The sequence below is a fragment of the Nasonia vitripennis genome, chromosome 5, assembly GCF_009193385.2.
Source record: "Nasonia vitripennis strain AsymCx chromosome 5, Nvit_psr_1.1, whole genome shotgun sequence".
Lineage (NCBI taxonomy): Eukaryota > Metazoa > Arthropoda > Insecta > Hymenoptera > Pteromalidae > Nasonia > Nasonia vitripennis.
In genome coordinates, this window is record NC_045761.1 from 12,007,135 (window position 1) to 12,030,016 (window position 22,882).

At 50.1% G+C, this 22,882-nt stretch overlaps 1 protein-coding gene across 6 annotated transcripts in view; it reads left to right on the forward strand.

Annotated features, from left to right (window-relative positions):
- Positions 1 to 22,882, forward strand: part of LOC100124255 (protein slit) — an 80,325-nt gene that overhangs the window by 37,485 nt on the left and 19,958 nt on the right. For 3 of the 6 annotated variants that reach the window (XM_031932530.1, XM_001608127.5, XM_031932533.1), the window contains exons 2-14: positions 2,936 to 3,292; positions 3,493 to 3,797; positions 13,917 to 13,988; positions 16,313 to 16,456; positions 16,545 to 16,616; positions 17,036 to 17,107; positions 17,243 to 17,456; positions 18,687 to 18,850; positions 19,142 to 19,213; positions 19,555 to 19,626; positions 19,760 to 19,831; positions 19,999 to 20,142; positions 20,856 to 21,019. In XM_031932530.1, coding sequence (XP_031788390.1) covers positions 3,553 to 3,797; positions 13,917 to 13,988; positions 16,313 to 16,456; positions 16,545 to 16,616; positions 17,036 to 17,107; positions 17,243 to 17,456; positions 18,687 to 18,850; positions 19,142 to 19,213; positions 19,555 to 19,626; positions 19,760 to 19,831; positions 19,999 to 20,142; positions 20,856 to 21,019 — 1,507 coding nt within the window. In that variant the 5' untranslated portion in view covers positions 2,936 to 3,292; positions 3,493 to 3,552. Of the gene's footprint in view, positions 1 to 2,935; positions 3,305 to 3,492; positions 3,798 to 13,916; positions 13,989 to 16,312; positions 16,457 to 16,544; positions 16,617 to 17,035; positions 17,108 to 17,242; positions 17,457 to 18,686; positions 18,851 to 19,141; positions 19,214 to 19,554; positions 19,627 to 19,759; positions 19,832 to 19,998; positions 20,143 to 20,855; positions 21,020 to 22,882 lie in introns of all 6 variants that reach the window. The other 3 variants (XM_031932531.1, XM_031932532.1, XM_008217759.3) reach the window with 3 other exon arrangements.

The following is a 22,882-nucleotide window of genomic DNA, read 5'->3' on the forward strand; positions in this document are numbered from 1 at the left end:
TGAGAAAGAAGGCGCGTGTTCGAGAGGGAGAAAAATGATGCCGTATGACGGGGCGGTAATGAGAGAGAGAGAGAGAGAGAATGCGCATGAAAAGTTTTAAATAGAATTGAGTTGGCGCGAAAATTCCTCTCCAGCACCGCTGACGGGATGCGGATCTGCGCCGCGATTGGAGTGCTCCGAATGATTAGGGAGGCTCTGCGCGTGTATACCTATAGCGACGCTTCTCTATTTCATTAGCGCGGGAATCCATCTCCCAAGAAGGCCGAATCCGCCGAAGACGCGGAGTGGTCCGTTCGGCTCCTTTTCTCTCTCCTCTCTTCCCGCGACGATCGAATCGAGCGGCTCACTCTCCAGATTAAATATTCAGACGCGCATAGTAAATTTCTTAAATATAAAAATTAATACACACCGACTCCGACTCGCTGATCGATATGCGCAAGCGTGCACAGTGGGCAACGTTATTAGCGCGGAGTTACGACGTATGCGCGCGCGCCAGAGAGAGGGTGAGAGAGAGAGAGAGAGAGAGAGCGTCGCCCATATTCCGGCGGGCGTAAACGTCGAGCCCGTAAATTGGACGTAATGATTTATAACGGAGCAATTAAACCGGTAGCTCTCTCGGCCTGCATTAATACGCAGCCTTTGATTCGTCAGTTTCGAGTTTCCGGATAGCGCTAAAATACGATGACCGGGACGTTTCGCTGCAGTCACGAGTGAATCGCAATCCCGGAAACTGCAAAGGCTGGATCAGAGAGCTCGCAGCTGGGGATGACAAAGGCACGGAGATAAGGAGCGACGCGTACGCGCGCACAGCTGAGAGAAAAACAAACCGAAGCAGCGCGCGATAATGAGAGAGAAAAAAGTTGCAGCCGGGAGTAGAAGGCGAAAGAAAAAACAGCTGCGACGTAAGAGAGCCGCAGCGAGAGGAAAGTAATAAGGAGAGCTGGCCGGGCACGCGACTGCTCTTCAAAGGGGGAAAAAACGAGAGAGACACACACGTGATGTCCGCGCTTTCGCACCACCACTGCTACGTGTGCGCAAGTTAAAGAGCGAGGAACTTTCGGGGCGATTTTTCACTTTTCTTTGTGCACGACTCGCTCTCATCTCTCTCTCTCTCTTTTCCACTGCTACTCCCCGTCGACTTACTTCCGCTTCCCGTTCGCGTTAGTCTTCGGCTTTTTACGCGGCGCTGAGCTTTTTGTCCGCGCGAGCTTTCGCGGTTTTTTCCCCCGGCGCCGGGATCTTTTCAGCGGCCTCGAGACCCCTTGTTCTCTCTCCGTTACAAATGGCCGCCGCGGTTTCTTCCCTCCGAGACGACGACGACGACTGCGAGAGTGACCGGGAAAAGGCATCGCGCGCAATGCTCTCGTTATCGCATCATCGGTACACATTCTCCCGCTAACGAGGGACACATTGGACTGGAATCTTAATTATCATAAATCGCGCGAGAGGGGCCCGCTCTGTCAAAATACACGACCCGAATTCCAGAAGCAGCGACAATAATTGACACCTGCCCGTTACGCGAACAAACATCAGCCGAGCGCGACGAGAGAGAGAGAGAGAGAGAGAGGAGGAGGAATTTCGAGCGCCTGCTGCTGTATACAGCTCTCTCGCTCGTCCCCAATTAATTGTCGATTATTCAAGCGGCCGGCGCATCACAGCGTGTCTATCTCCCTCGAAAACAACGCCGACGATTTTCGAGTCCGGAGCTTGAGGGAGACGCGCGCATAACAAAGCCCGCACGGCGTGCACGCCTCCGCGGGCGGATTATAATCGTTTCGCGGGCAGCGGTAAATCAATAATTGCATATAGATATCCGCGCTATGCCACATTACGCTGCAGCAACAAAGCGTGACATTAATAAAGCGTTATTACTATTCATATCGAAGAGATACACACGACTCTCTCTCTCTCTCTCTCTCTCTCTCTCTCTAACTGCGCCGTATACGTGCGCGCACTGATATAATATATCAGTGCTCGTGTGTCCCTGATGCTGTACACGCTCTCATATAGCCGCACTAACCCCTCGCGTATACGCGTATATAGAGAGGCAAGATAAGCATCTGGAGTTAGCTCCGAGTGTCAGAGAGCAGTTGGAGAGAAGCAATTAGCATAGCTTCTGCGCGCGCGGACCCTCAGCTCCGCAATGCGATCGCGGACCGAAACGATCCCAGCGCGGCCCGGAAAAATTCCGAGGGATATATAATCCTTCCCCCAGCTTTTTTTCCCTTGTACACACAGAGAGCCGATTCGCCAAAGCGGCTTTCGGGCGATCACACGCGCGGGGATGTGCGATCGGAGTCGGAAAAATCGTAAATATGAATTTTAATTTTCGTTCTCGCGATACACGCAGAGCTCTCGAGAAAAATCGCGACGATTCTATTTCGAGCTCGTTGTTCGTTTACTCGCGGGGAGGATGTAAACTGCGCGCGCTGCTGATATTTCAACTCGGCTCCCGGGCGCGCGTGTTTCGCTCCCTCGAATGGCGAAGGGCTTTTAATTAACGCAGCCGCGGGATCGGGTAAATAATTTCTTTCGATCGAGTCCCCGAAAAAGTACCGCGTCCGATTCGTACAAAGCGCTGCGCGCTCTCTCTCTCTCTCTCGTGTAGCGTATACAGCGTGCGGCGTATCGATTTTCGCGTAATCGCATGTAAAAGCGTAATAAAACGGCGCGCGCTCGCGCGACGCTGGCATTTTCTCGGTCCCAGTCATAAAGCCGCACGAGTTGTGTATTATAGAGAGAAAAGTCGGGACGAATGAATCATGCGGCCGTCAACTCGTTGTTGACTCCATTAAGCGGTAGGTATAGGCCTAATTTATGGTCGCCGCTAATGAACCTCGCCGAGCTCGAAATTCCGAAAAAGCAACAAAATAAGCAGTAGAACAAACGAAACGGACTCGTCTGACGCTTGTGTGTCTGGCTTTCTGTGTTACAGGTGATGCAGCCGTCAGCGTAGCGCAGCATCAGCACAGGTGAAAGCCGGCGCGCTGACCGCTGCTGACTTTCTCGCGCAGCGAGGAGTGGGAGAGAGAGGCGCTTCACGCAGCAGGTCGAGACGATGACGAGGCTCGAGAGGAAGGACCGAAGGGACGTCCCGTTGACGAAGGCCGCCGATGAAGGGCCTATAGCGCCGCCTTACTCGAGACTGCGCGTCGTTTCGTTCACCTGAATACATATCCACTGCGGACGGACGCTCGGACTGTTAGGCGAGCGAGCGAACGGGATACGCACGAGCGAGGGACCCCCCGCCCGCGAGCCTCATCGCGCTGCGGACGATTTTCCCGCGAATATTGTAATCACCATTGTAATCTCTTTTGCTTTTGTTCTTTTCATTTCCGGACACTCGAATTTCCAGCGGCAATTTTCGTTTGCCCGGCGCGCGCTGTTTGCCATTACTTTTCCAAAGTGCCAGTTTCCGGGAATCGATTTCGGCTAGCTCTCTGTACATCCGTACAGCGGCGAATTGAAGAGAAAACTCAAATTCTGTTTCAGACGTGCAGTGCAGTGCGCCGCGAGCCTTTCGCGGGAAAGCAGCAGAAGAAGAATAAGAAGATGGCCACTGGAGCGAGCTGGCTGCTGCTGTTGGCAGCAGCGGTACTCCTGGCGTCCGAGGCCGGAGGACACGGCAGTCCTCCCATGGACGGCGGCCCGGACAGCCTGTCCGGTACGATCGGCAACCACAACGGAGTGCGCTGTCCCTGGGCGTGCAACTGCGGCGGCCAGGAACTCGACTGCGCCCAGCGGGGCCTCACCCAAGTGCCTGGGAATTTGGCCGCGCTCACCCTCGCCGAGAAACTGTAAGTACCCTGCTCTCGGCGCTCTTCCTTTGCGAGAGCCCGCATCTACCCTCTTTCTCTCAGCTCCCCGATGCTCTCCGCCGCGAGTTTGCGAGAGTAGCTTTCGAGAGCAGAGGAAACGACGTTACGGCCCGAGTGCTTTGTGCGCCCGCGCGCGCGCGCTCGAGGTGTAATACCCTGGCTCGTGGCAGCTCGGACAGCGCTCCGTCATTTTTTTTTTTATTTTATAGGCAAACTTTTCGCCGAGATGATGTATACGCGCCGCTCGCCGGATGCAGCGGAGAAAGTTTTAATTCCGCAAACTTGGTCGCGGCTCACGATCGTAATCTAATAATAGATAATCGAAGTAATGAAAAGGTCTTCGCGGCTGATGCCTGTAATACCGCTCGCTGTGTTGGTTTTGCGAATTTCCAACTGGCCGTTTATCCGCATCGGACGGAGAAATCGAGGTCGGCTCCGGGTGAAAATTGCACGGTGCTCTATTGGCTTTGATGTGTATGTATATATGCGAGCGCGAGATAAACTCTCGCTACTATAATTGTCTTTGCAGCGAGTTCGAGTTTTTTTTGCGCTTTATACACGGAAAACGGCTTTGCATCTGGGGAGACGAGATCTCGAGCGAGAAGGAGAGGGGGAGGATAAGTCGAGGAAAATAGCAGGTGTGTAAAAAGGCGTAAAAGGGGAGCTGCAGCAGCGTCGAAAATAGAGACACTAAAAACACGAGACAAATCAAGTAAAGACGACGACGCTGAAGGAGAAGAAGCTCGGAGGGAGAGAGAGAAGCGAAAACTCGACGGCGATAAGATAAGGTGGAATGGCTCTCTCTCTCTCTCTCTCTCTCTCTCTCTCTCTCTCTCTCGTCTTCGGTAAAAGGGGAACGAAACGACGTCGTCGGCCAGACGCCGCCGAGAGTTTGGAAATTTTATTGGCGTTAGGAAAGCGCATTGCCGCCGCCGATGGCTTTCAGCACTCTCGGACTCTACAGCCCTGTTTACGAAAGAAGTTCCCGACGCGATACCGATCTACTCGCTCTCCTCTCTCTACGCATACGCACGACGGCGGCTGTAAATCCCGGCGCTAATGGCTTTGTAATTATGAGGAGGATACAAATTGCCGCAGCAGCTTTCGTCGATATGGTTTTTAGCCGAGCACTTCCACTGACTGACTGACTGACTAACTCGTGTGTGTGTGTATCGTAATGTTTTCTTGGGAGCGAGCGTCTCGGCGATATTACGGCTTACACGGCGCGCGAGAGGATGACTCGATCGGTTTTACTGCCGTGCCGTGTTTATGAAGCGAGAGCGCGCGAATCTCTTATTCGATCGTTATTGCATAATAGAGATGTTATTTATTTTCTCCCGCGGCTACCGGAGCGTATGTAAGCGTTACAATGCGAAATCTCGCCCCGGCGCGACGATGTTTTCATTAAATAAAACTTTTTACACGCGCGAGAGACCGCTTCAAGTTTCTAGTTAGAGAGAGAGAGAGAGAGAGAGAGAGAGAGAGAGAGAGAGCGCGAGTGTATAAAGTGCTTTTAAAGTCGAACTCTCGACGCGCGGGACGGCGTAAAAAAAGGAGGAGGAAGGAGAAAATTCCTGGACAAAGTTAAATTACCAGGCCGGATCGCGCAAGACGAAACGTCAAACTAAAACATCAAACTTCCTTGCCTCTCGTATACATACGGCTTTATGTTAGAGTATCCCAGTGTGCCGGCGCTCGCGCGCGTTAAATTGAGCGTGACATTACACGTGAAAAAGTGCGCGCCGCTGCGGCTACAGTCGAGGCAAAAATCTTTTCAACTATTTTGACACGCCGCCGGGGGAGCGTTTCATAACTCGCGAACTTGCCGTTGGAATAATCCAGGGATTTTTTCCTCCTTATTCTTCCTCCTGTTCTTCTCCGAGGACTTGCGCCGAGTTGAATCGGTCGTCGTAGTCGGAAAGTTAAACAGGAATCTCGACGAGGCGAAATTAGGAGATACTGTAAAAATAGCCTCGGCAAGCGTAGTCTACTCGGAGAATCGCTTTTCTAATTTATCGCTCAACTTGGAACGTACACGGCGTCTTGTTTCGAGTTCGCAACTCGCGGCGGAGATTAATACCGAGCGTGTATGCGCTCAACTTGATTGTTCCAACTTACATCCTCGGACTGGGGAGTGAAAAATCCCGCTGTATTTACTCTATACAGCGCGTCGTCGAAAAGAGAAAAAACAACTCGGGGGAACAAATGACGTCGAAAAGCCAGCCGAAACCTCGACTAAATCGTCGCGGTGGCAGGGAGAAAAAACAACAAGCGGAGAGTCGAAACCGCACACACGTATAGCAGTTGTGCCACTGCAGCTCATATAGGTACACGTGTGCGAGCGAGCGAGAGAGAGAGAGAGAGAGAGAGAGTGAAAACGCGCGCGGCTTAAGCGTGAAAACAAAGAAAAACACGGAGCTGGAGCGTGTGAAAGAGGGAAAAAGTCGTGAAAAATAGTAGTGGTAGTAGTAGTCGTCGTCGAGGGCACACAGTGGTTAAAAGGGAGCATCAACGAGAGAGAGAGGATCCCCGCGGTGGTCTCTGATACGTGCGAGCATGCGTGCCGGAGCGGCTAAAATATTCCGGAAACGTGAATCGTCATTCACATTAAAAAACGAATGAAAAATAGAGCGGCTGAAAGGGAGCAATTAGGATTAAGCATCCAATTTGTCACGAAGCGAGAGAGAGAGAGAGAGAGAGAGAGAGAGAGAGAGAGAGAGAGAGTCGTTCCAGTTCCCGGGGTCCTTGCAGCCGGCCTGAAAAGATAAAACGTCAGGCTGTGAACATGCAAGAGCAGCGGCAGTAGCGGCGTAGGGCCGAAAACGTCAGCGGGCAGCTTGTATGCACGTACGGCGACTCTCTCTCTCTCTCTCTCTCTCTCTCTCTCTCTCTCTCTCTCTCTATGCACACAAGGCCGTATAGCTATACGTGAATGTACACACACGTATGCATGCGGGCTTCAGGGGGCAGCTACTGTGCGCGACCGACTGGCCGACGGGTAAACACAGACGTGTAGTCGTTCCCTCTCTCTTTCGCTCCTCTTAATCCCGACAATGAATTCTGCGCCGCCGCGTGGATCTATAACGTGCTCTCTCTCTCTCTCTTCGCACTGCCCTTTCATGCGTGCACACTAGAGCTCTCGGTATCCAGTTGCTGCGTACACGCCGCGTCCGTGTGCGTAAGAATATACGTGAAAGCCTCGCGGAGAGAAGGATGCTGCAGCTTGTGCTCTCTTTCTTCCTCTCGTAGGAGCTGCACTGCCGCACACGTGCGCACAACCCGATACGCGAGCGCGCGTCTATGTGTGCGGATGTATAACGCACTACACAGGGGGAAAGAAATTCGCCCCATTCAAGTTCTCGAGCATGAACGAGCCTTTCTTCCCGCATTTTTCTATCTGCAGCTCGAGCCCTGCGCTCGTGTGTGCTTAAGTTTGTTAGGCTCCGAATTTTCAAACGATTTCTTTCTCGAGCATAGCCGGTATACGATAAGGAATTACGTCCAGAAGTATAATGGCAGCTGACGGCTCATCCCCTCCGCGAGAAAACCAACGCCGTCGCCGCGACACTTTTCACAAAGTCTTTTCTCGAGTAAAATTTAAGAGTCGTCGGAGTCCCCCTGGGCTTATTATATATATATAATATAAGCTGCTTGTAATAAGTGTGTGGATTTAAAACCTGCTCTGCCAGAGCCACTTAAGATCGCTTTAGGATAGTCCTCTATCTCCGCCTCTCGCTAAAAACTTGATACCGTGGAGCGCGGCTAGAGTTACCCGGCGGCGGGAGTTTTAAAATTTTAAAAATCATCCCTCGGAAAAAGCGTCTTCCGTATCCGAATACGCAACGACGAATAAAACAAATACACGGGACCCGTTTAATTAAAACGAAAACGATCGCTCTCTCTCGTCAGAAATGCTTATTAAAAGATATCGATCGGAAATTACGCGTGCGCGCATATCAGGCGATAAAACGCAATTTGTAACGCTACACTCCCTTTGTCTCGCTCTTCACCTCTCCAATATATATAATACGCACGCATAAACACGTGCGATCACACCCTCCAGCATATATACGGGCGGACACGCGGCGTATTATCCCGCAGGTTTATCAATCTATATATATATATGTATATATATATAAGACTCGCCCCCCTATGGCGGCATATGTCGCGCGCGACGCGTGGATTAGATGATTCTTCGATTCCCGCCTCCCCGATGTATAAATACGTATACACACATACGCGTGCGTTTAATAGAATTCAGCGTGTCCGCGAATTCTTTTGTACAGAGACGCGAGAGTCCGTATATTATAACACTGACACAGCGCGCGGCGGTATATATGCGAGTAGAGGGAGTGTGTAGAGTCGCTTATGATCGCGCGCGCGTGCCTACGCACGCAGGCAGATCCCATTGTTGGACGAGGGATTAGCGGTGTAGACGCCTCGGACACACACGCTCGCGATAATGCGGATGCGATTCTCTCTTATTCCCTCGCTTATACGTATGTACACCCGAGCGGGAGAGTGAGTCCCTATCTCTATGCGAGTGCGCGCGACGGCCTCGCAAGCACGTAGCGCATTGTTTTCCTTTGTCGAGAGAGGCGCGCCCGCCAACGAGCAACTTTATTTTTATTTTTCGTTTTCATCCCGGCGTCCTTTTTTCCCGCGCTTCCGTGGATTCGTCGAATTTCTTCTCTTTTTTTTGCGCGCTGCACCATCGCGATAGCTCCGCTCTGTTCAGAGAGAGAGAGAGAACGAGAGAGAAGGGGATACTACTGCGTTATTGTGATTTTTTCTTCGCTTTTTCGAGATACAACTGGCTTTTGAATAGTTTTTTTTCGCGCGCGCGGCTTTGTTCCCGCGGATCGGCTTAATCGCGGAATAATTATGAATGCGCGCAGCCCTGCAGAGTGAGTGACGTGACGGCGCGGGCTTTCGTTTTGCTTTTCTCTCGCTCTCTCTCTCTTTCTCTCTCTCTCTCTCTCTCTCTCTCTCTCTCTCTCTCTCTCTCTCTCTCTCTATCGGACTCGATAAAAAACGGCCGGTATATTTTATATTTGCGCAAACTCGCGCTGTACGTATATAGGCGCGGATGAAATTGAGTTATTTTCCGGGCTCGCGTAATTGCTTGAGTCAACGTTGATGCTCGCTGTTTTGCAGCTAATACACTCGCGCGCGCGGCGGCGGAAGTTGTACAACGCTGCCAACTGGACAATGAATGCGCGGGAAATTCAAGTGACGTATACGCCAAGAGAACTTTACGGGCCCTTTTTATACGCGCTTACGAGCGAATAATGTGTCGTTACTATAGCTGCAGCGCGATTTTTCAGAGTATCGAAATTTTTCGAATTCCCGCGGCGATATAGAGCGGAGCTCGAGCGAATTTTTTCGCAAAGCCTGGAATGATCGTATCGTCGTGGCTAATGGGGAGAATAACTCGATGAGTATAAGGTACTTTGACGATCGTTGTTCCTCCATTACGAAAGAATGTAAAAGTCGACTTAATAATTCTCGGCCGCATCAATCATGCATACGAGCTCCAGTATCGCGGCGAAGGAATAAGAGCAAAAAGTGGCTATCAACCCCTTGAGAAGCGACATAAGATGATTGCAGAGGTCGGCTACGGTCTAGCGGCTTAATTATTCACGGTAAAACTCCGCGGCGTCGCGGTTATTACACAGAGAGAATCGATAACTCTTTACACAGCGCAACGAGATGCTTCGCTGCACACCCGCCGAGATAAGCGGGAGTCATATATATTTAAGAGAAAAATCCACCATAGAGCGACTCGCAGTAGATACACACAGCAGTCGAAACCTCCTCCGACGCGCCGCATTCAGAGCCGAAGCTCTAAATGTTTTACACGCGCGATAAATCATATCGGGAAGTGCGAGCCGCGAGATACAGAGAAAGAGAGGGCCAATGCGCGTGTAGAATATATTCGAAGGCAAGCTCGCGCGCGGCCGCCGCCGCGTCCATAAAAAGGAAATCTCCTTCGCGAAAAAATATAGAGCGAAATTCCGCGCGGCTCTCCCGCAGCTATAAATTCCCGCGCGAAGCTTCGAAAGCTCGTCTTCTCTCCCGCTACTATACCGCGAAAATCCCGCGATCCGGCTCAGCGCGAAAAGTAGCATCAGCGACGCAATCTTCCGTTGGATATATAATATACGCGCGGCGACAATCTCCGCGCCACTCCATAAATCAAACTCGCGCAAGCTCGAGAGAAAGCAACGTCGCGCACACAACGCGAAAGCTCGCTCACACACTATTATACCTGTACATAGCCTGCTAACGAGTATGGCGGAAGCGGGGGGAGAATTTTAACGCGCGCATTTTGTGCTGATCCCTCGAGTGCAGTGTGTTGGTGTGTGTGTGTGCTCCGTGCACAGGTGCTGCGAAGAGGAGGGGGCTCGATCAAGAGTTCGCCAAGACGGATCGATATTTCAATTACTTTTATCAAATGCTTAGTCAGATGCTCAGCCGTATGTTATCGAGGGGGCCCTCTCTCTCTCTCTCTCTCTCTCTCTCTCTCTCTCTCTCGCGCGCGCGCTACGGCTGTTTGCACGTCGCTCACATTTTTGCCCACTTTAACCCTTTCGTGCGCTGCCGCCACCGCCGCCTGTTCTCGCCGGCCCCTCTGCTCTCCGACGACGTGCGCGCATGGCAAATTAGAAACCGTCTGTCTTTTGCGGATATATTAGGATTTTCAGCGGACCCTTTTTGCGCCGCAAATTCTTCTGTACCACTGGCTTCTTCTTTTCTTTTCATTGCAAACGTACCGGCTGAAAAGTTTAATGAAAAAATGGTGGTTCGAGTCGTCGCAGTAGAGAATTAAAATTTTTCCCCTTTGCGAATAGTTTCGTCTGAAATATTCATCGGGTAAAACAAACGCTTGCGCGATGCAACTATGCAAACAAGGATTTGCATGTTCAAAGCACACATACGTTCGAGAAGAAAGCTCTCGCGCATAGAATTTACGCGTACGTCAGCGCACTGGCAGTAGTTCATATTCCCGACGAGGAGCGAGCGAGGCAGCGAAAATACATTTGCTATAGGTACATAACAAACTACTTCCTACCGGGGGACGACAATATTTTTTGTATTTGCTCTGTTATAGCGGAGCAAAAGAGTCTCTCTCTCTCTCTCTCTCTCTACTCGGCATCAAATAAAGACGATAGCGTAGCTCGACGCTGCGCGACACATTTTCACGGGGAGAATTTTTCCGCTATTTGCGCATCGCTCATTTTTGTCATTTGAACTCTCTTTCATATATACGCGAAGCGCGCGTACGGCGTCGTGTATAGTACGAGGGAAAAAGTCGTCGTCGTCGCGCGAGCGGTAATAGCGTATCCGGAGAGAGGAGGAGGAAAAGTCTGTCGTGAAACATTTTTCTATACGAATACGTACACGCTCGCGACGAGCATAATAATATGCGCCGGCTCTAAGAGGAAAATAATGAAAATGCATATTCGATTTATCACTCTCTCTCTCTCTCTCTCTCGCACGGAAAATCCTCCGAGTTTCTTCCTCTTTTTTTTTTGTCCGGAAGAAAAAAAGGCTTAAAGAACCCACTGCAGCCGGCGTCGTTTGTATTAATCACGATGGGACTGACGTGTGCAACGAGAAAACTCGTTAACTCTCGAAGTGTATTTTCGATGGCCGCCGAAAGTGTAAGAAGCCGCGAGTGGGTGAAAAAAGGATTCATAAATACAGCGATCTATACATCAGCCGAGAATAAGAAGAAGACGACGACCTCGACGAGTATAGGGGGTGGCTAGACACGCGTATAAAGCAATGTAATCCGCGCCGGAGACGCGCAAAAAAGCGGCGCGGCACGTAGCTCTCGCGCGGAACAAGTTTTATAACGTAATTACCATCTTCCGCGACGTTAGCTCGTTTATAACTTGTGGAACAAAAAGGCGAGAGGGTCGACTGTGTGTAGCCGGGCAGCAACAGCAGAAGAGACAGACAGAGATGAGGGGAGGGAAAAAAAAGGAGCAAAGTGTCGGAGGAAAAGGAGCAAGAAGAAGAAGAAGTGAAAAGTCCCCGCAGGAGCCAACAGCGGCGTCGACGCGCGAGCGGAGCCTCATCGACATCGAAATTGGAAATTTCTCACGGGCAACTTTTCCACGAGAATACCCCTGTTAAGGATCCGACGCCGTAGGGCGTCCTCCTCCCTTATATTCTCGCGAGAGCTACTCTCTCGCTCCTCTCGATGCTAATATACCGCTGCTGATGCCGTTGCAGCGATACGGCTAATTTGCATAATTCGCGTATTGGAGCGGGCGAATGATTCGTGGAATTTTTCCGAACGGCTCTCTGAAATAAGGATCATTCGGAGGAACGCATACACAAGTTTGTCATTCGCGTTGTCGCGCGGCGTCGCGTGGGGCGTGGTCGTCGGCGGCGGCGAGCGCTACAATGCGTATACACGCGCGCCGGCTTCCAAAATCAATTTTAAGTACCCCGACGCCGCCGGCTGTGCGGCCGAGCCGCGATTATTCCCGGCACGTTCTTTTTTCTCTCTCGCTCTCGGCTCCTTACGCGCGCGCTTTGTCTCGGCGCGAAATCGAATGGCGCTGCAAGTCGAGCTTAAAGCCCGGAGAGAGATTGATGTGTATTTGAGAGAGTGTACAGCGAGCGGGAACGGTTAACTTTGATAGATTTTCATTATAGATGTATAGTAGGTATATTGGTGCACGAAGGGGTGATTAATTTGTAGTCGATTTGTTGCGCAGTTTCTATGCAGCCGCTCCGCGGAATGATCCATCGCTAATTGATTGGGCCTGTGGATAACGGCGGCTGCGCAAACACAGCGCGGCCCAGAGCCGAATCTGAAAGTCAAATCGAAGCCGCGCTCGCGCGCAATACTCGCCGGCGTCAGCGTTCTTGCCCGCTCAATGGGCGCCGAGAGAGCGAGTAGGGCTAATTATTAAACATTTCTCGTTTGCGAATACCGCGAGTCAAGAGCCGTGGCGGGAGAGAGAGAGAGAGAGAGGCTCTTGCTGAGAAGCTGAAACTTGAAAATTCCAACAATACAGAGGGAGAGTGGAGCAGCGCCCCGACAAAAAGAGAAAATCAATTTAAAACTTTGCGCAATTCATAATGAAAAGGTTGCATCAGGCTAATGAAAGTTGGACAATTATGGCGGACTTTCAGCTCTCTCGCACTCGAAAAATTAGCTTTCGCCGTTGGTTGCACTAATTAAATAACTTTTGTTTATGGCGATTTTCCGCGCGAAAATCAATACCAAAATCCCGCTTTTGTTTCTTCGCTCGCGCTTCTCTTCTCTACTGTTCAGGAGAAAACGAAATTACACGTGTACCTAAAGGGTAAATACGCCGCGCGTATCAAAGTGAAATTCTCTCAGCTCTCGTGCGCGTTATTTGCTTATGCGCGGGATATATTTTCCATTGGCTCCTAGGCGAGAGAGCATGCGAGGGAATCAATGAGAAGCCACCCCTAATAATCTCCTCCGCTTTCCGTGCCCGCCTGCGTATACGTCCTCTAAACACGCGAGCGTTAAAACTCGAGCGTAAAAACCGAATCGATAATCGAAAAAAGCTCCGCCGCACATTCGCAGGCGTTCTCGCTGCGCAGCACGTTTCGTTAAGACGCCGGTTCCGCGAATTTCCGAGATTGTTGATAAATTATTACCGCACGGCGATTACGAGTTTTTGACGGAGCGCGATGGCTTTTAATGAGACAACTCTGCAGGCGCTGAAAGCGTATATCCGCCGAGTGTGTATAGAGTATGTAAATGCCGTGGGAGCGAGTGAGAGAGAGAGTGAGAGAGAGAGAGAGAGTTATGTGCGGTCGAGGCCGTCGCCGGACTTAATTGATTAATGCAAGCGTGGACTCGCGTCCTATTGAATTAAATATTCCCTCTTTCCTCTCGCAGCAAGAGAGCAAAGTATGCGAGAGACGCCCCGCTGTGTACACTCGTGCAATTAGCGTGATTGAGGAGCTTAATTCGCCGTTTAGCCGCCGACTGCAGGGCTCGCGCGAGCTTGCGAGCGAAAGAATTTAATTACACACGCGGCTCATTTGTACAATGGCACATGTTCTCTAAAAGGGGCTCCGCCCTTCTTCCTGTTTCAGAGATCTCCAAGGCAACAACATCTCCGTCGTCTTCAAGACGGACTTCGAGGACATGGCCACGCTGCGGTTGCTGTGAGTAGTAGTACAACCCCGACATTTTTCCCCCGCGCTCGAACTTGCGCGCACGTTTATGGCTACGTAGCCGATATTACCCATCGGAGCCAGCAATACAGGGAAAATATTGCGCACACGCGCTCTCGCTAGCTCCGACGAAATCCACGTAAGCAATGCTCCCGAAATTGAATTTTCCCGGCGGCAGCGGCGGCGGGCGGAGAGAAAAAAACGGCTCTCCGCCGCTCCGGAAATAGGCGAGCGATGCATCGGCAAAGGTAAATACGTTAGAGCGAAAGATATATGCGCTCGGCCGCCAAAAAGGAGCGACGAAGTATCGGTCCACTTTGAAGTTCGCAGAAGCCCTAATATCTCTGCCCGGCGCGAGCGATGCCTTTTATGAGCACACACGCGCGCTCTCTCTCTCTCTCTCTCTCTCTCTCTCTCTCTCTCTCTCTCTCTCTCGCCTCCAGGCAATAACCTACGTGCAATTTAAGCGGCACCGATGAAGTCTATACGGCGCGCCGCTCGAAATATAATCTAATTAAAAATAAGTAACGCGGCGACGTCGCTCTACTGCTCTCGGAGCGTCTTGTAAGGCGCGTCTCTTTGATTCCGCGAAGTGGCCCCGTCGAGTGTCAAAGGTTATATTTCGATTTTCGCTGTCAGTCTCGCGGTTTAGTTACGAATTCACGATGAATTTTCGCGTAAACTCGCGCTTGTATCCAAACTATACTCAATAAGTCAAGAGCTCTGAGCGACGGAGCATCGCTGTTATTTTAACCATCAACGTCGCGTGTCGCCTGACAATCCATCAGCAGCAGCAGCAGCAGCAGCCGGAGGATTTGTTATTAATTTAGCACGCGCGTCGATATGGATCACAAGCGCGCCATTCGGAGATTAAATTTTCCGCGTCCGCAGACTCGACGTAAATAAATCGGTGCCGCGAAGGGGCGAGAAATAAAAATCGCGCGAAATTCCATACGGCGGCCGCCTCGCGCATCTTACGAAAATCCAGCATCGCAACAGAGTATATAGCAGCGGCAGCTAGTGCATCGACGAGTGAAATGACTTAGCGGTGCATCCTCCGTGCGGAGCTCCGCGCAAAACGACGATACGAGTAGGTCGGTAGCAGCGTGTGCAGCGATTCCCCTGACGAGTTTCTCTCTCTCTCTTTCTCCCTCTGCTTCTGCTGCTGCTGTACGTGCCGTCGATCCGAGCCGCGCGATACCCATCGATCCCGCCTGCAGCGCCGTTTTCCCGCTATATTTAATTAAAATCGGCCGGCAGCTCGCGCGCGCTCACGAGTACGTGTCTATTTCCGCTGGGCGTAGTTTGTCAAAAGCGTTAAGTGGCGCGTATCAGTGATAACGCCGCGCGCACACACGCACACTCTCTCTCTCTCTCTCTCTCTCTCTCGACGGCTTTTGTTCGCTGCAGCTAGCGCGCTCGTCGCTTGATCAAGAGGCGACGTCGAAAGTTTTTCAGCTCTCGCGCACGTGTTCTCCTATCGGCTGCACTGGCTGGAAATGAAATTCGCGAGTGCAGCGGCCCTGTCGGCGAAAGTCGAAATTAAAAATCCGCGTAGAGCTTGCGAGCTTTTTTGTTGACCCGCTGCCGCTGTGTGTATACGCTGCTTTATGCCGCGGCGCCGTTGTGTGTGACTTTTGCAACTTCATATACTCCGCTGCGCGCGGCCGAATTTCAGTTTTCGATCTATTAAACGCCGATTTGGCACGCGTCGCTTAAAAAGGAATTTCGACGAGATCCGCCCGAACAATTTGTTTCGCGCTTTTATTAAATCGAGTCGAATGTAAAGTTCTTGTAAATAAGCGTCGAAATTTAGCTTTGATCCGGGAGCCGATCGAGAGCTGGAGCTTTCACCCCGAAATTCGACCAATCAACGTCACTTTGGCGCTAGCGAATCTAATTCGGCGCGATATTCTCGGCCCGGTAAAGTTGTTCCGAAGAAAACCGTTAATTCCCGCGCTCAAACTCGATTCGCCACTCGAATAACTCTTGATGCAGCATATTCTAACCCGCTGCTAATATTCCCGTCGTAAATCAAGCAGCGCCGTATTATTCAATCATACACGTGCGGAGCGAGTCGACATTTCGCGCGTCTCCGACAAAAAGTTTAATCAACTTATGTAAATCCAGTTTAATCAGCTCCGCTCCGCACCGAGTTAGACTCGTTCAACTTTTTCGGGAGGCGAGAGAGAAAAGCTCGACTGCAGCGCTGCTGGATGGGCGGGAAAGATAAATATAGCAAGTTCGAGCGTCGCGGACGGCTCACTGCGACTGACGTCCGGGAATAATTTTCTTCTCTCGACTTTGGCACACAGGCAACTGTCCAACAACCAGATACACACGATCGAACGCGGAGCCTTTCAAGACCTGGTCAGCGTCGAGAGGCTCAGGCTGAACAACAATCACATTCGATTTCTGCCCGACCTGCTCTTCAGCAACATGATGAATTTGAAGCGATTGTGAGTTCCCCTTCCTTTTCACGCTTATATACTCTGTATACTCCTGCCGTACTTGTTCGTTAATTCTGTTTATTCTGTTTTTCCACAGAGATCTCAGTCACAATCAAATAACGATGATCGGGCCGAAAACGCTGAGGGGCATCGTGTCGCTGAAACATTTGTAAGAATCGCTTTTTGTTATATATACGCGCATAATGCGATTACGCGTTCGTATGCGAGTACAAGCGAAAAAGCGACCCCTGGAATTAATGCGACTTTGCAGTATACATTTATCGAACGCTGAATTACTCTCCGAGAGGATTTATGCTATATGCGATGGCGCAGCACGAATTGACAAGCTCGTTGCCGGGAAATGGATAACAAGTGTCAGCGCGATCAATTAAAATCTGTGCGTCGCAGCACTAGATGCTCGTGCTTTATCGAAAAAAATACCAGTTTGTTTATTTTATTTTCAATGCGAGTCATTATCGACGACAGCGAACACATAACGAGCTCGCTCTCGTTGAATCGCGTAATTAGATGAGCGATCGAAAGTTCCGAGCTGGATAAAAATATGCCCTCTTTTGTTTGCTCGTTCAGGCTGTTAGACGACAACGAGCTGAGCTGTATCGACGAGGCTGCCATACGCGAACTGAAGGAATTGGAAATTCTGTGAGTACCAGGCCCCCTTGCGTATGTATACGCGTGTATTATAGAAAATGTCAAACGCAGGGCAAAAAAAAAGGAAACAAAATAGGAATGCACAAAAGCATCGTGCTATATGTATTTCTGTCTGCCCCTCGACAGAACGCTCAACAATAACAAGCTGACGACGCTCGGAAAGGACATATTCACCGGGCTGGTGCATCTACGCAACCTGAAGCTGTCCGATAATTCGTTCATGTGCGACTGCCACTTGATGTGGCTTTCACGAACGCTAAAAACTTTCTCCCGGCTTGGACAAAACACTCGCTGCTCGTCGCCGGCGCATTTGAAAGGCAAGAACCTCGTGGATTTGCAGGTGAGTTTCCGGGTGAATTTTTTTTTTCGTTGTCTCTCTCTCTCTCTCTCTCTCTCTCTCCATTCTCCCTTTCTCTCCCCTCGCTCGCATATACCAATCAATCAATCGCGTGGGCTTTTGTATTTTCGAAATCGCTGCAGTGGCTTCCTCTCGTCGCTGGAGCGCAAAGAGAGCACCATAGGCGCGAGAGCTGTGTGCATTGATAGGTGAATGGGGCGAAACGAACGGACTATCTGCGATTGTCAATTATACGGAGAGCGGAGAGAGAGAGAGGGGGGGGGGAGGGAAAGAACCGGCTTAACACACGGGATAAGTAATTAGATAATAGCAGACAGGAGGTACCGGGCGCGAGAGATATCCTGCGAGAGGAGAAAGTTGGCAGGACAAACGGAATGTTGAACGAGGGCCAAAAAATGTTTAAACCTCTTATCCAGGTCTTAAATCGAAATTTCAGATAAGACAATGCAGCCTACTCTCTTTCTCCGCGACTCTTATACTCTCGCGAGAGTTCTCTCTTATACGTTCGTATATACATTCGCGAGTTGCTGGAGATATAAATGTCCCGCACTGGAGCTGTAATTATAGATAAAGTCTGAAGGCAAGATTTAATGTAGATTACCTAATTTCGGATACTTCAGCCGAATATTACTGTAATTGCCTCATTAAATATGCGCATTCGCGAGAGCGCTGCATACTTTCTGTCATAGATAACCCAGTTTCCGAAGAATCCTCTCTTGTTCAACTCTCGAAATCCATTCAAAGAGCATCCCTTTGTTAGGTGCTCCCCCTTCTTCTGCATGTACCATCAAGAGTAACGTATATTTCGCATGTCAATTTGCCGAGCGCGCGCCCAACGAGGAAAAGTAGCTTACTCGTCCTCCCCGCGGGCTTCGCGATTCTCCTCGAACTCGAGCCTTATTCTCGAAAAATAAATTTCGTTACTGAGCATATCGAACGGGGAGAGAGAAAGAGAGAAATGTTTCCTGCCCTGTGTGGTCCCAAACGCGCGGCGGCTTTGCAAAGGAGAAAAAAGGCGACGCGTGCCACCGCAGGCGATGAGAATCGCGGGAGACGAAACCCGAGAGAGAGAGAGAGAGAGAGAGAGAGAGAGAGAGAGAGAGAGAGAGAGAATAAGAGGAAGAAAAAAACGAGCACATTTTTGCACGCTCATCGAGAGAGCCCCGCTCGGCGCGTATATATATACAGGTCTATACATTTGTACGTTCACAGGAGCAGGACTTCAAGTGCTCGGGTCTGGTGGAGAAGCCGAGCTCCGAGTGCAGCACCGAGCCCCAATGCCCGCATCCGTGCAGATGCGCCGATGGAATCGTCGATTGCCGAGAGAATTCCCTGACGAAAGTGCCGACTTACCTTCCCGAAGACACCGTCGAACTGTAAGCGAATCCCTTGTATTATTCAGACATGCAGCTCGCCACTCGCTCCCGTACGGGTGTCTGTGCGCAGCACTCTGTATGTATGTATAGCGTGCATCAAGCGCGCGCCTGAACACGAGAAGTCTTTTGAACTCTCGGTTCGCCGGAATGAGAAATGCACGGACGAGCTGGCGAGCGGTTTTTTTCACCTGTTTCTTCTCCTTCCTCCTCCTCCTCCTCCTCCTTGCCTTCTTCTTCTTCTTCTTCGACAAAAAGAGGCTATAAGGTGTGCGCTTGTTTTGAATTTTTCAGGCGATTGGAGCAAAACGGCATCACCGAAATTCCCGCCAAGGCCTTCTTTCCCTACAGGAAGCTGAGGAGAATGTAAGTTCGCATCTGGGCCCGTGTAATAAGCCTATTAATATTCCTACGCGCGACAGTTTTCGGAGAGAGTAATTTTGAAATTTATTCAATAACTGGCGCAGTGAGTTTATTTGAATATATGTTAATTAATATTGTGCAATTAATTCTCGGCTTCGAAATATGATTCACAGCGGCAAAGTAGTCGATTAGTTTAAACTTAATTACCTCATTTCTGAAGCTGATTCCGCGGAAATTCATTTTCCCCGCTGACACGTTAATTATCCGGCTTTTTATATTCATGGCCGTGTGAGCATAGAATATACTTAATTTAATGTAATGTAATGTTGTCGATTTGTTTACAGCGATTTGAGCAATAACAAGATCAGAAAAGTCGCGGCCGATGCCTTCCACGGGCTCAAGTTCCTCGAGTCACTGTGAGTACCGCAATATGACATAAATTTTCATGTCACAGAATTATTCCTTTTCTGCATGCATCATTGCGAGTAATGGTGCGCACGCGCGGGGTATTTTTACCTCTTCTAATAATAAATTGACTTTCAATCATAGCGTGCTGTACGGCAATAAAATTTCCGAGCTACCAAGCGGAATTTTCCAAGGCCTAACGAATCTGCAGCTTTTGTAAGTAAAATATGCCCTCTTAATGAAGCCGTTTATTTTCGCTCTCATAACGACACTGTCGAGCGGCGAGCTGATTTATCGCCGCTTCTCGGAAAAGTGTTACTTCTCTCGCGCTCCTCTTACCGTTTGTTTTCACTCACTCAACAATTGCTGTTATTATTTCGCAGATTATTAAACGCCAACGAAATATCCTGCATACGAACGGACTTATTTCACGATCTCACGGGCCTAACGCTTCTATCTCTCTACGACAACAACATCAAGTCTCTGAGCAACGGGACTTTTGCCAATCTCCGGAACATCAAAACCTTGTAAGTATATAACTGACGCGCGCCGCTGAGGTTGTGCATCGAGTGTTCTCGGGTCCGCAAAAGCGCCAGGAAACGACGGATCTTAAAGTTCGCCCACTACAAACAATGCGCCGACAAATCATTTTTACTGTGAAATTTCAGCGTCGCGAACGCACTCGTAAAATCTCCGCGGAAATTTATTATCGCGCAGAGACGAGCCTTTTCGCGTCAGAATACGCATCGAATAAACAACACCTCGACGTTGGCGTTGCATCTTCTCGGAATGAGAACGTCTTTAAATTCTGCATTGAGGCGCCGTTTTAAATTCAAATTCTGCCAAACAAAACGTCGGAACCGCGTAAGCGAGTAAGTGAGTACGCGATGAAAATAACGAGTGCATTGGACACACCTGGAGCGAGCGACAAACGCCCATTCATAAGCCTACACGCGCGGGATCGCGTGTAATTTACGTAAAGCCGCATCACTGTGCAGCAGAGGCAACAAAGAGGCCTCGCTTCGAGCTGCGCGCACCGGCAAAAAAAGCTCGCGCCCACGCCCCTCCGCGAGAAAGTCTTACTCTCTGGCGCTTTTGCACGCTCTCTCGTGTGTATACGGGCCCCGGAGCGTTCTGAGTCTCGCGAGAGCCGGAGAGAGAGAGAGAGAGAGAGAAAAAAAAAGCAGTGCGAAGATGGAAGGTTCAGCTGACACGCAGTGCTGCGCTGTTGTTGTTGCAGGCACTTGGCGAGGAACCCCTTCATTTGCGACTGCAATCTGCGCTGGCTGAGCGAGTACCTGCACAAGAATCCGATCGAGACGTCGGGGGCGCGCTGCGAGTCGCCGAAGCGCACGATCAAGCGGCGCATCGACAACATGCGAGACGAAAAATTCAAATGTAAGGGTAAGCACGAACTTTCTGACTCTGTACTCTTTAACCGCTTGTGTTGTGTTGCCGGCGAGAGCACGCACACTGCGCCGTTGTTCTGTGTACCGCGCGGGCAACTATCTTAGTCAGGATGGGAGAGAAAGAGACAAAACGAACGCCGGCCAAGGTTGGTGAAATACGACCCCCCCCCCCCCCCAACCCCCTCATACACTCATTGTCTGTCTCAACATCTCCGTAGAATCCAATCTTGATCACCTTCTCTCATCATCTCTCGCATTTACATCGTATACATAATAGTTGTGCATTATTAGCAGCCCTGGCTTTTTTCGGCTTTCGGCATCAGTTCATCACCCGTGGTAATGCGATACTCTGCAACTAACCGAGCGATCGCATCGTAACTTTGTTTTCAGTTCAGCCGTCATGCATCTAACCATCTCTCAGTTAGAAGCTCATAACAAAATGTCATAACACACCCACCCAACCGCCCACATGAATGTATACTCTCATAATGTTCTTTAATGTATCTCCCTCATATAATATAGTACTAACCTGCGTTTCGCAAAAATACCATCACCTTATCATCCGCCGCGCCATAAAGAAAGTGCAACACGATTCTTCTCTAAGAGAAAAAACTTTTTAATAAATATGCTAATCAAAACTATTCCAATTTCGTCAGTCTCATACATAACCAGCGACTCTTCGCCGCTATATCGCACAGTGTGAATATATAACGCTCTGTCGCGCGTTATTTAAAAACGCGTTCTCACGCGCGCGCAGAAAAAACAGAGTAACCGCGAAAAAGCCGAGTGCAGCTAAAAAAGAAACACCTACGAGATGAAGTTTCTCGGGGCGATCATCTCTCTTTTAGCGCGTGCAATAACGCGCGGCTCTCGGTCCGAAAAAAGTACAGCGCGCGTGCAGAGCTCGTCATCGCGAGTTTTTATACCGTCGTTTCTCTCGCCTATATAACGTAACGCCGACGCCTGTGTGTGTGTGTGTGTATACGTCATGAGCGTCGTGAGTGTCGCGCACAATCGGCCGCTGCATGGGGAGCATTCAAATCATTCGCATGCAAGAAATTAGCGCGGAGAGAAAGAGAGAGAGAGAGAGAGAGAGAGAGAGAGAGAGAGAGAGAGAGAGAGAGAGAGAAGCATAGTCGCGCGCACGCGAGCACGCGGTTCCGCGATAAATTGCCCGATATTGCCCGAGTAGCCTGCCGCACTCGCCCATTCGAATTATAATCTCGAGCAGCCGCCACGAGGGCACCTCACGCTGCCGCTGCTGCGCTTTTGCCGTCGCCTCGAGAGTCTATACGTGGACTCGCTTTTTAGTAACGCGACTCGCGCGTTTCTTCCTCGCGAACGATTTCTTAATTATTTTGTTAGAACGATAATTTCAATCGCATAAAGCGGATGGGTCCAAGCGCCGGAATTGAGGGATTCGACGTCTGTACGCTTTAGAGAAAGAGAGAGGAGAGAACAGGCCAAAAGAAATAATCCGAGGAATCCGAGAGAGAGCGTGCAAAAAAGTCCGATCCGAGATTTATGTTCTTACGCTTCAAAGAGCTTATGGCTGACTGGCGTATATCTTATGCTCTCGCGCGAGATGCAGAAATAGATTTTTCGATAAAATAAATTAAGCTCTTTGAGCCGGGCTGCCCCCCTCTCTCTCTCTCTCTCTCTCTCTCTCTCCCCGCGTTAAAAAGTAAATTGTTTTCGCTCGGCTGGCTCGAAATATGATTATTCTCTGATGTATATCCAGCGTTTTCTTTTTATGTAAATCTATCGCACTCGAAGACTATTGCGCGTACTGCCCGGGACGGGTAGCTGAGAATTTTTTGCACCCGGAATCGAATCCGCATGAATATTAAATTTCCCG